The sequence below is a fragment of the Bicyclus anynana genome, chromosome 22 (assembly GCF_947172395.1).
Source record: "Bicyclus anynana chromosome 22, ilBicAnyn1.1, whole genome shotgun sequence".
In the NCBI taxonomy this organism is placed as follows: Eukaryota; Metazoa; Arthropoda; class Insecta; order Lepidoptera; family Nymphalidae; genus Bicyclus; species Bicyclus anynana.
In genome coordinates this window covers 582918-596683 of record NC_069104.1, presented here as the reverse complement: position 1 = coordinate 596683, position 13766 = coordinate 582918, and the positions used below count along the sequence as shown (strand labels likewise).

Below are 13766 nucleotides of genomic sequence, written 5' to 3'. Positions count from 1 at the left end.
TCACTTTCTCGAAAAAGATAGAAATAATTTGCATGCTAGGCGTAATGCAATTGATACATTGTTTAAAGTAAGAACACTGCAAGCGTTCATTTACAGTATGAAATTTCCTTGAGTGTAAATCAAAAATATTTATAGATTTTTTCTTTTTATAAAAAATAAACATATGTTTATTTGTATTAAAAAAATGCTAAAGTATTTTTTTTTGTTCGCGTCTCCCAATTTCGGCTTAATCAATTAACTACTCATATTGAGAATGTATTCTGAAAATGTCAAATGTTTTTTTGACAACAAAATTCCCGAGGGATTTTTGTAGTAATCTAAAATCACCACCACTTTTTAAAGGAATGTTTTTTGATACCTTTACAATGCGCTTGATTGCAATTACGCTTCATAGTGAGCAATGATGTAGCCTATGGTGAAACGCGCTTGCATAGAAAATGCCTTCACTCTATATATAAAGATACCAACATTGTAAGTGGTAGGGAAAAGGGTGTTAAGTTGAAGTTAGAGGGCTCGATGAAATTGTCCTTTGCAACATTTTAAAACGTAATCTAAGAACAATATTCTCTTATAAATTGAGAATAAGGGGTAATTTTAGGGGAAGTTCTTTTATTAGATAAGTAGACATTTCTGGAAAAATAATAAAAATAAATCGACTCAAGGCAATCAACACTTTATTATTGAGCAAATATATGTTATTTTACATTCTAAATATAATTATCTCTTAGGTAACGTCAGTTAAGTATAGTGTAAAGTAAATTAGTAATTCAGCGCGTACTCAGGCTTTACTTGGTTCGGCATGCGAGGCCGCCTCCGCCGCCGGGCTGGCAGACTCTGGTGCTGTGACTTTGGCCTGTAAAAAACATAGATACATAGATATATCCTTAACAGAATTATGTACTTTTTCACTCTTGCTCAAAAACGCTGTCATATTGGTATTACCACTCTACAGTGGGGCTAAACAAGCATTTCAGCCTCTAGGGGCTAAAGTTATTTTACTAGCCTACTATAAAACGAAGTAGGTTTTATTCGTGTATAGAATCATCATAGGTGGGTACGAGTACATATTATGTAAGGCCCTGATTGTTTGATGAAAATTTGAAATTGGAACGAAATGCAGCGTTCTTGTCTGTGGAATCAGAAGCTACGTATCCAAAAAGAATTTTAACATTGAATACTGTACTGAATTATTTTATTTTCTCGCAATCATAGTGAAAAGTAAAAATACCTCGTGCCCTAAAAATACCTCGTATATAATGGGTATTTTAGCCCCTTGTATAACAATCTACTATTTTATATAGGAATAGGCTCGCGCTTGGCCACGATCTCACCTGATTGGTAAGTGTAGATGTGGAAGGTATAATGTGCTTACCTATAGAAGATGCCTATTGTCTCCATAGAAATATCTAGGTTGTAAGGATTCCTTTTTAAAAACATGTCTGGCCTCATTTCTATAATGTATTTAAAAAATGTAAAGCGGAAAATGACATCGTAAATATGTCCAATCTACTAATAGGTTTCAAGTAGTTGGCAAGCCAAATAGGTTCTTTATAGTTTTATTGTTTTTGGCATCGCCTAGGGAAAAGGTAAAAGTGGCAAGAGATGGGCACCTATTACAAAGAACCGCTGAACGTTTGAGGTTTAAGAGCTGGAATGACGATTCTCATCAGAAAACGCAGTATTAGGTGGACTGATGACATTAAGCAAGTCGCAGAAAGTTGCAAGCGGCTCAAGCCGTGATGTGTGGAAGTCCTACAAATGTCCTGCAGTTTACGACCATCGGCCAATGTAGGTTGTAGGTAGGAACCATTACTATCAGACCACATAGCAAACAATCAGAACAAATAGGTATTTTAATGAAACTGCAACCGTGACCGTGGCCGATGCATTCATTGCACCGTTGTGGTGATAACGTTAATTGAATTATTGGATTTGATTGATTTATGTTTTTTCTCATAACCTTTGATTCTGCTTTTATTTACGGTCATTAATGTTATTTTTTTTTATTCTTTACAAGTTAGCCCTTGATTACAATCGCACCTGATGGTAAGTGATGATGCAATCTAAGATGGAAGCGGGCTAACTTGTTAGGAGGAGGATGAAAATCCACACCCCTATCGGTTTCTACACGACATCGTACCGGAACGCTAAATCGCTTGCCGGTACGTCTTTGTCGGTAGGGTGGTAACTAGCCACGGCCGAAGCCTCCCACCAGCCAGACCTGGACCAATTAAGAAAATCTCAATCGGCCCAGCCGGGGATCGAACCCAGGACCTCTTGCCATCCACCGCGCAAACCACTGCGCCACGGAGGCCGTTATCGAAGGCTTTTACAACAATTGTGTATGCGTTTATTACTTGTTTCTCGTTTGTTTATAAATCATTTTATTTTATATTAGGCATCTATTTATGAATTTGGACTGGACTACATTTTTGAAAAAGTGTAATTTAAACAACGTAGAAAGTCCATTCCCTAGTTATCGTTGATATGATTACCATAAATGAAAAACATAAACATCTCCTAATCTACTGCACGTATTTTTATACAGTTCCCATCAAGGGGCGAAAGGACTGGGAGTTTTGGGAGCAATAGTTTAGGTATACCATTTGCAATGCTGCTTTCTCTCCTTCTGTATCCTAGTCACCTGGACAGTTAACTGGAATTAAAGTCGGATTACGAGATAATTCTAAATTCTAGTTCCTTCAGGCCTTGCATGCGTCAACGGCATAAATCTCGTGCAGAGAAAAAGTAATGTTGCCGACTAATCCAAAATATTTTCTCTTGAATGAGATAGCAATGGTTTCGATGCCGCTCTTTTGGTCGACAGTAAGATTCTATATTAATCTCTTCACGAGATGTTTTGGCTCTCTTAGGCAGACTGGTTATGGTGTTGAAACTTAAGTCTCATTAGGTATCTACCGGTGCCGGAACGTGAACACTTGGCCTAGGCCTTGTATCAAAATTAGTTGGGGGCCCAATAGACGAGCGGCAAATCCCAAAAATCTCTTTAGCAGTTTTCAAGATTCCCGGAGAAAAGAAGATGAAAAATGTTCGTTTCTCCGGGAATCTTCAGATTAAGATTCGGATTTCGGATTCGGGAATCTTCAGGATTGAGGATTAAATTTTACTAACTCATGTTTTTTTAAGAGGCCCCTGTAGACCTGGGGCCCGGCTGATATGGCGGTAGCTACGCCCCTGACTGACAGCCAGGCTAGTCCACAATCCCAAGTCGCTCAGTGTGCTATGGAGAGCTTGGAATCTCTTTGAGGAACAAAATCGAAAAAAGGGCGATGCGATTCGCCAAAGAACGAAAGTAACCGATATAGGTCTCAGGGCAAGCAAATTGAAGTTAGGTACAGTGGGTTGGTTATGTTTGTCGGACGACCGATGGTCGTTGGAGTCGAAAGGTTCTTCATTTCACTCCCCTCCCCACTAGGTAGAGCGACGAGCGACTGGCTCTGCTCAAAAGAGGCCTGCGTCCAGCAGTGGATGCATAATAACTGATGATTATGATACAGGATTAAAGTGCTAGAGTCCAATTAGAGATCTAGGGTCGATTTCCGCCTTTTTAGATTATTGTATCTACTAGCAAAAACGTTGAGTGGGAAAGGGAAAAAGTGTTTTGAAAATGGGAAATACCTCAGCTACAGGCTGTGATGATGGGTCAGCGGCTACAGGCGCCGCCGGTGCTACGGCCGCATCTTTCTTCTCCTCATCTGGAGCAGGCGCTGATTGGCTGAGCTGAAATATTCGTGCATTAAGAAGATAGCAGTAGATGAGCTCAGTGTTGGTTGACCCCCCACGTGGACCGAGGACAAGCAGGTTGCAGGGCAGCTACTGGAAGCTGGCGGCTCGAGATCGTTATGCTTGGAAGTCCATGCAAGAGGCCTATGTTCAGCAGTGGACGTCCATCGGCTAATGATGATGATGATGGAATTACTCTAGTTAATCCAAAACTGCCTCTTTGCTCTAAGGGTGTAAATATTAGGTATGCTACAAAAGCATTGGTTTTTCTTTCTTTAAAAAATTTTCTGCTTTATAAGGGTATATGGATACGGAACCTTATACAGCACATGGCCGGTTTCATAATTACGATTAAGAATGTGACGACATTTTACAGTGAAATGGAAGGGGCTATTTTTTATTTTTCTTGTAGGTAGGAACAGGAGATACATAACAGGTTTTAATCCACCTGTATACCGAGCCAAATTTTGATTGAAACGCTACATATTTAGGCAGTCTTGATTTTCAATTTACTTGATAAACATATTTTAATTAATAGTTAATCAATAATGGATTTACCTGCACAGCCACGAAGGCGAACACGGCGACGATCGCTAGGACCTTCATATTGGGACGATATAGAAACGACTAAACGTATCCACTGTGGGAGCAATATATAACCGCTCGGTGGCGACGGTGTATCAACATACGATCGTTCATTCAAACCATAACGATCATGTTTAGAAAACAACATAAGAACAATAATGTTTGTCATTGTAACGCACTGCGGGAAACCGCTGCGGTTTTAACTACTAAGCTGTTATGTACCTATCTATCTTTTTGAAGTGATAACTTCGTAAGGGGGCCTAAACCGCTTCGTATTGTAACGCGTTACGGCGCCACTTTGTCAGGCTTTCCTTACTCTCACGCATACGGTAGCAGTTTTATAAGTTATTTACATCATCATCGTCAGATTGGTTGCCGACAGACTGGTTTTCTAATTTGCCGAGAAAGTAATCTAGATAATTAGGTATTGTTAGGTCTTAAGTATTTATTTATATATTATATGAAACAGTAGGTATTTCATAACGAAGGCCTTTCTATTTTCAAACCCTACAAAATTGGTGTAATATAATCGTGGATTAGATGCCTAAGTATTCCTTCTTAATATAGTTTTGAATTTATTTATTTACTAACGTTATTAACGAAAATCTCATCCAACGGATGAGTATTTTTTGAGAAGATCGCGGTCAGTAGTTAAAATGTAGGTAGGTACTACTACCTATACCTACCTACATACATAATGGTTCATTCAAACACAGATCCCTGTTTTAACAATTTACTTAGTTATTATCCTTGATGATCATCAGGGAGTTGTATGAACTTCAGGATGGCAGTGATGTAACTACTTTACCAATTCTAATCTAAGTTCGCTTCTCAGTTCAGAATGTTTTAATTACTGAATTCTACAGCGGTTAACCGTAGTGTGCGCTGGCCCTTAAAAAATCCACTTCTCGTTTCATTTTTCCTTCGCATTAAACAACAATGGAAAGGGTTTTTTTTCAATTATTTATACGAATTTTGTATAGGCTATTGAGCCCGGCTTTGTCCATAATCTTGGTTAGTTAACAATAGTAGGTAACTAATATTCGCTAAAATAAAGCAAAATTGAAAGAAAAGATTCTTTTAATTTTGCTTTCACGATCTATATTTCAGAGATATCAAAGTAAATAAAATTAGAAAAAACATTCATTTAATCATTTCATATTTCCGAACGAAGATGGTGTGTCAATACTGAGACGTTGATTCGAGTTTGCCAGGTGTAAGCTTTTTCCTTAATGTTGGGAATTTATCAGATTTTATTGAATATGACATTTATAACATACATTCCTTAAACAGTCCTAAACCTTAAACAGTCCAAAACCTTAAGAAGTTTCTCCAAGAAGGGTACATCTGAATCTGCAAGACCTGCAATATTGTGCAATAACCGACTAGTAATATTCATACATAAACTCACATTATTCCTTTAAAATTCCGTTACAGAAACGCAACTAAGTCGATACGAAGTCAATACTAATAAGCAATACCTCGTTTGATCAAGTGAATGTAAAAAAATATATAAAATAACAGAAACATCTATGTTCAGGGAAGTAAAGATACTGTACGGGCAACATTATGTAACTCTGACGTTGGCATTCTTGGCATGTTCGTGATGTCATTTGACAATTCGCCAACTTGATACCGTTTGGCAGATGGTGATTCCGTGATGGATTGAATAAAAATATTGAATTATAAACATAAACTTATATTTATAGGCCTAGAAACGGTTCCTAAGTTACGAAAGCGTCCCTCAAACTTTACATTTTGTGTTATTTATTTATAATAATGGCGTCGAGAGGTATTATGGTTACGGGTACAAATGGTGCAGATTTTGAACATAGAGAGAAAATAGCAGCCCAGTATCAAATAAGGTGAGAATGCGGATTATTTTTACGTTAAGTTGTGTTCTATCTGTCCTCAGGTCGTGTGTATTATGCACACGCGACATTTCTGTGAGGTTCCGTCAAATTATTTTTAGACGAAAGCTTGGACGATTACGTTTTCCCGCCATTCGTTTGAATTATGTGATGTGATTCACGTGTACTGTGTAATTAACTTTGCCTGTTGTGTTCGACTGGCCGTTAATTATACAGTAATGTGTTTTAAAGTACTAAAATCCTCGTACATTCTTTTCTTCAAATATTTAGTAATTTAATATAGTATCTATATGCACCAGTGGCGTAGTGTGCCTTGGAGGGGCTCTGTATCATAAATCAAAATGAGTTGGGAGGCCCAAATGAAGTGTAAACATTTCTCACAATAGAAATAAATATGACTTAACCTATGTAGGATGTTTCCAACTTTTGGGCGCACACTTAAAAAAGGGGAAAAAAGGGAATGTGTATTACCTACATTTTACTAATTTTTGCTTTCACATGTAAGAGGCCCCTGTAGTCCGGGGGCCTGTATCTTTGATATGACTGATACACGGTAGCTATGCCCCCAATATGCACTGTATACTGTTTCAATCATATTGTCATGATTCAAACTCTTTGGGTTGCCGGCTAGGTAGTGTCCCTTCAGTTTCCTACAATCCTTGCATATCTCCCTAGCTTCTTCAATTTTTATTAATTCTATCATACAAATTTGTTACTTTAAGGTACTGTTGAGCTTTGACAACAATGAGCTTTGACAACAAGCTTTAACAATGTTCAAGTAAATCCATGAACTTGTTCTTAAATTAATAAAAATAAATGGTCATGGCTAACAATCATGTTAGCCATGACCATTTATTTTTATTAATTTAAGAACAAGTTAATTATAATTACTAATAGGTGTGAAATGACTAGCGATTTATACCCTCATTTTTAATTTCTTTGTTGGTAAACAGTACACATTGAGTTGGGCTGTTGTATAGTACATATAATTACACAGACAACAATGACCAAAGCACAGTAATGCTCTATCTAAAATCTAAGCCTGGACACTTAGATACAGTCGGTTGACTGTCTCCAAAGGGACTGATAACCATCAGTCCCCTGTACTGTGAGTTATACTTGTATGGAGTCTCATTAGGGTCTGTCTAGCCTGGACACTTCATGACAGTTATTCATCAGTCCCCTGTGCTGTGAGTTATACTTGTATGGAGTCTCATTAGGGTCTGTCTAGCCTGGACACTTCATGACAGTTATTCATCAGTCCCCTGTGCTGTGAGTTATACTTGTATGGAGTCTCATTAGGGTCTGTCTAGCCTGGACACTTCATGACAGTTATTCATCAGTCCCCTGTGCTGTGAGTTATACTTGTATGGAGTCTCATTAGGGTCTGTCTAGCCTGAACACTTCATGGCAGTCATTCATCAGTCCTCTGTGCTATGATTTATATACTTATATGGAGCTTATTTACTTAACAAAGTTGTAATCTATGTTCCAGTGCACTGAACAAGTCCAGACTGAAATACTGTGTGTTCTTCCACCACATGCTGTTCCTGGTGATGCTGGCTAAGCTCTCGGCAGACATCCTCGACAAACTCGACATATTTATACTGGAGATTGAGGAGTTGCAGATACCACAAGTAAGAATAAATTAGGAGATGACTATGAAATGGACGCAAGACAAGATAAAATGAACTGTAAAATTATATTTTTTTTTTTACTTTTTGTTAAAAGCTGCCTTCTGATCCTATAATAGAGTAAATACCCAGTGACAGTTTTGAATAGAAGCCTACTTATAATAAATCTAATTTAGGCCATATCATTTTTTGAGCTATTTCTTAACATTCACTTTTCATAGATAAGATAAAAAAAATTGCTACAAGTCTGTACTGCTTTCATCATGAGTGTCATTGTATTTTTTCATCTATTAAGTGCACGCCCCACTGGTGAGACTATTGGTATGAATTTCTCTTTTAGTGGCGTACTGAAGCTCTTTTAATTCGGAGTATGTCTGAGGAATTACTACTGATGTGCTTACATTAATACCTGGGCAGCTTTGCTATGATTCTGTTTGTTTTTGTAGAAACCATCAATTTATAAACAGGTTAAAATAATTTGACAATGAATTATGATGGAGTAAAAGCATTGTACAATTCCATGCTTCAATAGCTCTGGCTATGGCCTGCTTTAAATCTGAGTGATCAATCCCACTCACACAATATCACTTAGCTATACTAAATGTTCAAGATAAAAACATTATACTAGAAACTACATCTTTAGACAAAAACACAGCACTGATTTGATGAAGGCGGACTGCCTGACCAAAGCCCTGCCGAAGCCGAAGCACCAGATGTTCCTGGAAGCCATGGGACTGCGTTCAAGGGAGGATGTTAAAGTGAACACAGCCATCCCTGTATCTGATATTTGGAATGCTATATAGGAACTCATGTCTTGTCACTGTCAATGTCTTGTCACTTGTACTCTGCCTTCTGCCGTCGGACGGATTCCAAATCACATCTCTGTTTTGTTACATTAATCATATTTTCACTAGTTAAAGTGTATATTCATACATCTTTGTTTCTATTTATTTCTCAAATAGTTCTCATTAGTTCTACTTAATGCAAAAATAGCTTGATGGTAGAACATCTGTAATTCCATGTTTTACCATTCCAGCCCCTCTGGTGGGAGTACCTGTGGGGCCTGTCGCTGGTGCTGTCGTTCCTGGGGTTATCAGCCATCAAGCGCAACAACATCCGCTACATGCGCCACTACTTGTACGGCATCACCGCGCTGGGCCTGGGGCCGCTGCTGTACTGCGTCGTGTACTACTGTGGGGACGTGTACAAGTACCTCACCGCCGACGAGGACGAGGACGAAGACGAGATACAGCTCTGGCAGGTCAGTGATTAGTGTACAAGTGTGTTCAGAAACTGATACTTTTGTTGTTAATAGATAATAATTTATTTATTTTGCTATCATCCGCGAAAAGACGAGAATCCCATGCGACAACGTCACCCAGGTCCGGCAAAATATTCTCTACATAGGTATCACCCTGAAACTGGAGCATCCTCAGGAGATGTAGACTCTACAACGTGTAATTGCAAAGTGTTGTTTTTGAGCAATATAAATAAATTATTATCTATTCATGATGAACTTCCGCAAAGTAACGCCTGCTTCTATCCACTAATTTTGTTGTTAATGTCCAGTCGACTTGCACAAAACGTTTCTAATAAGAACAGCGAAGATGTGGAATACCCTTCCAGATTGTGTGTTTCTTAACACTTACGAGTTGTCCATCTTCAAGGCAAGAGCTAATAGGCATCTTCTAGGCAAGCGCGCTCCAACCTGAACTTCATTATTGTTTTCCACTATGATTGTAGTCAAGTGAAAGTCTATTCAGAATTAACAAAATACTTGAATTGGATGTTCTATGACTTCAAAAATTATCATGGCAGCTCCAGCATGACCAATAAAATCGAATAGAATTGAATTATAAGCTTGATAAGGCTAGAAAAATACTATGGCATGACTGAGAACTTTACATGGTCACAGGACTGATTGCTTTATATGCTCGACGAGACTAGAAAAATACTACAACAAGATTGATGGTTTTATATCCTGTATAGTCCCGTCGAATCTCAGGATTACATTAGCTTTATATGATTTTCAAAAGAGAGGTCCTAGTTTTGTTCCTTGGTTCATTTTATATTTTTTCTAAATTGGCTCATGTTTGGCCTGGCGACCTCCCACCAGGTGGACTGACGACATGGATTCGCTGGATGCAGGCGGCTCAGTATCGTGATGTTTGGAAGTCCCTACAAAAGGCCTATGTCCTGCAGTGAACATCCATCAGCTGATATGATGATTATCATTGTATTTAAAAATGACCAATATTCTTTTTACGTCAGTATTAGTACATCACAATATTTGCTCGTGTTGCAGGGCTATCCATACGGCCTGCTGTGGTACGCCTTCGTACTGCTGGCCTCCCAGGTCCACTTCTTCCAGCTCTACTTTGGCTACAACCTGCTGAAGGCGTGGCGAGCGAGGGGCACGTACAGGAAAACGGACTAAACCACACATAGACATAAGTTTCCTTTTCCATTGTTTATCTGTGGCGATTCGGGTGAATTGAAACTTTGTGATGTTTCTATTTTTGAGATAAATTGAAAAAAATGTTAATTGAATTTATTTTAGAAATTCTGCATTAATAGTTTAGCTAGTTTTGAGTCTGAATTTCATGGTAATAGGAATTGGGTGCGTATGGTTTTTAACTGTATAAGTAGGTAAGGACATCTTTTTGGAAATCAACATTCTATCTATTAAAACATCTCATTTCTATTTAATTTTTCATTTCTTCATTACCCCAATGCCGTGCAATGTTGTTGGATATAGACATTTTGAAAGCAATAGGATTAAAATTCCACTGCTTATTAGGGAGTTATTGTATATTATAACTTGTAATTTTTATTTTTATTTGAGTTCTCTCTCTAAATGTTTAACATTTTGGCTTTCAATATAATTTTCATTGGATATTTGACTAAAATCAGATTAGTTACATGCTATATACAATAAGAGCTTATATTTCATATATATATCATTATATACGAGTATTACTACGTTTTTTATTTATAACTGCTGATTTTTTATTAATTTTATTTATTTTAGAATTTAAACTTTTTATTTATTTTAGAATTTTATTTATTACTAAAATAGAAAAATATTCAAACAATATTTTGAACTCTATCATATTACTTTCACTTCACTCGAATCGCCGCCAATTTCCCGTTTTCATGTGTGAAATAAAAATCAGTAAGTTTTTTTACTCGATTTTATATTTACTGTTGTCTGATTACTCGTTCCTTGTCGTTACTTTTTACTGAATATTGTTATGTAATGTTGTTTTTTCTTTAAATGTTTTTATGACAAATGATAAACTATCTACTGTTTTTTTATATAAAAGTTATTTTAATGCTCGACTGCAAAACTATTGTTTTTCGTGATTGCCTATTAGGCGAAGAGCTGGTCAACATTTTTGTGTAAGTATTTTTAACTAAAACTAAAACTTGTCTAGTAAAGTAACTCTCTTAAAGTACCCTAACCCTACCCCGTTACATAAAGTGTAATCGGGGGAGGCGAACGGATGTTGAGAGGGTTAGTGATGATATAAATATATACACTTACGTTTCGCAGTTGTTTGGTACAAAGCAGGCTCGTATTTTTTACAAACAATATATTTGAGGAGATATATGACATAGAATATTATTTTTTTACTCTTTAAATATTAAATTTTAAGGTATAAATATTTGAGATTGCTTTAATGATATTTTTGCAAAATAATAAAAACCCACTAGATGCCAAGTCTTCAGTGTGTGTTAGGGTTAGAAAAAGAGATACAGGACAAGATTTCAGCATGCTTATAATACCTACCCAAAAATGTTGACCAGCTCTCGGACCATATATTGAAGCGAAGGATTCTAAAATTGAATCCTGATCGTAGCAAGAGATTCAATGTACCAGAAGTAAATAATTATGCAGCTTTGAGAAACATTTTCATCTTACTATATGCGAGGAAAATACATAATACATAAGAAAAACAACTGATCTACTTTGTCACTTTCCAAGCTGTTGAATAAAATCTAATTTTGCGCGCCATTTGCAAAATACAAAGAGTTTCAATGAAAATCTTTATTGTTTATCTATGACATATTTGCATTCACCTTATGTGTATATTTTTACCCGACTGGTCAAGAGGAGGTTAATGTTTTAATATATGTGCATTCTTTAACCTTAATTCATTTATAAATTAGCATGATGACAAATTAAATGTATTTTTTGGGTCTTCACAAAGTAATGTCTGATTAAAATGAGCCTTATTTACTAGGTGTTAAAGCTAAAACATAACGTGATTTTATGTTATACTTACTCAGATCTGTCTCGCTGGTTTTCCTTTGTGGTTTTAGATCATAAGAGATCTTCCAGCTGGTTGTTATTAAGCTATTCTCATAAAAAATATTTCTGAACTCAAAGTTGGGAAGTTGGTTTTGATACATCAAGCCTCAGAGAGCATCAATTTAGTGTCTCAATAATGTGGTGATTAAAATAAACCTTATTGTACTGAGTTTTAAAGCTTAAATTCTTCTGCATCCTGAATTCATAGAAAATTTCCGATGTATCTAGTAAATTAGGTTCACTTTTCTTTGATCTTGCTGTAATAGGAGTGATTCTCTATCAATCTCAATAGAAGGGTAGTGTAGGTACAAATGTATTTTACGTAAAGTGGCCTGTCTGTTTTTTAAGTTATAATCACTGCCACATTTTTTTTAATATAAAGTGTTGATGAAATGTTTTCTTTTAAAATTTTAAAAGACTTGTTTTGATATAAATAATATTATTTATTGCTACTTAAATATTTTAAACCTGGTTATGGTTTTACGTCAAGTTGTTTTTATTTGAAAGGTTTTTTTATATAATTCGTTTATGCGGTAACAATAGTTCTTTCAAATTTGCGTTATAAAATTGATTGTAAATATAACATTTAAGATGACTGTACTTACAAAATTAAAAGTTACGATCAAAGTATTTATAATTCAACACAATCTCTCTCTATTTTAGATAAATGTTATAGAGTAAGAGCCTGCGATGTTTAGATCTTCGTCATTTTATAATAGCCCATGCTGCTATCACGAGTAAGTATGGTGGGCAAATATAAAGTTTGGCATATGGTTGCTTTGTGAAGTATATTATACAAATAAATTAATTACCCGCATTGAAGTTATAATACGCCGATCTGCACATCTATTATAATGTTATATTCGTATATTCATAGATATATTTTAACTGTGTAGTTTGGATCGTGCCGCGATGCAAGAACCAGCTCATGACTAAGGGCTCCGTATGGGTTCGAAACTAGTCGGGCATACTCCGACCTAATATCACGTGAGTTTTAGCCGTGTTTCATAATCAATTAATATCTTTAACTTTGTTTGGCAAAAGTATGTTTCGTTGGACCAATTAAGAAAACCTCAATTGGTCGAGCCGGGGATCGAACCCAGGACCTCCGTCTTGTAAATCCACCGCGCATTCCACTGCGCCGCGGAAGCCGTCATAAATCCCACCATGATTCGAATTCAACAGTTGTCTACGGTATTTGCCTATGCTAGGAGTGTGAGCTTACAAAACTTTTTATAAAATGACGAAAGTCTGGCGATCACTGTCTCTTGGACTATTATAGCTATTTTATGATGACTGTAAGAAATGAGATATCGGGAGAGTATTTCGGCTATTTTAAGCATATTATTGAGTGTGTAACGGAAATATATTATATTGGTATCCAATGTTTTTACATACTTTTTATTTTATAAATAATATAACCTCTGCCTCCGATTCTGAAGCGTGTGGGTCCGAATCCGGTCCGGGACATGCACCTCCAACTTTTTAGTTGCATTTTAAGAAATTAAATATCACGTGTCTCAAACGGTGAAGGAAAAACATCGTGAGGAAACCTGCATACCAGAGATTTTTTTTAATTCTTTGCGTGTGTGAAGTCTGTCAATCCGCATTGGGCCA

The 13766-nt window shown here is 36.5% G+C and overlaps 1 protein-coding gene across 1 annotated transcript; it reads left to right on the top strand.

Annotated features, from left to right (window-relative positions):
• The first annotated feature begins 5941 nt into the window (after nucleotides 1-5941).
• Nucleotides 5942-13538, top strand: LOC112043834 (protein jagunal). The gene is made up of 4 exons (XM_024079452.2): nucleotides 5942-6194; nucleotides 7696-7837; nucleotides 8871-9095; nucleotides 10140-13538. The coding sequence occupies exons 1-4, from the start codon at nucleotides 6109-6111 to the stop codon at nucleotides 10269-10271; spliced, it is 585 nt and encodes a 194-aa protein (XP_023935220.2). The 5' UTR covers nucleotides 5942-6108; the 3' UTR covers nucleotides 10272-13538.
• Nucleotides 13539-13766: the final 228 nt, after the last annotated feature.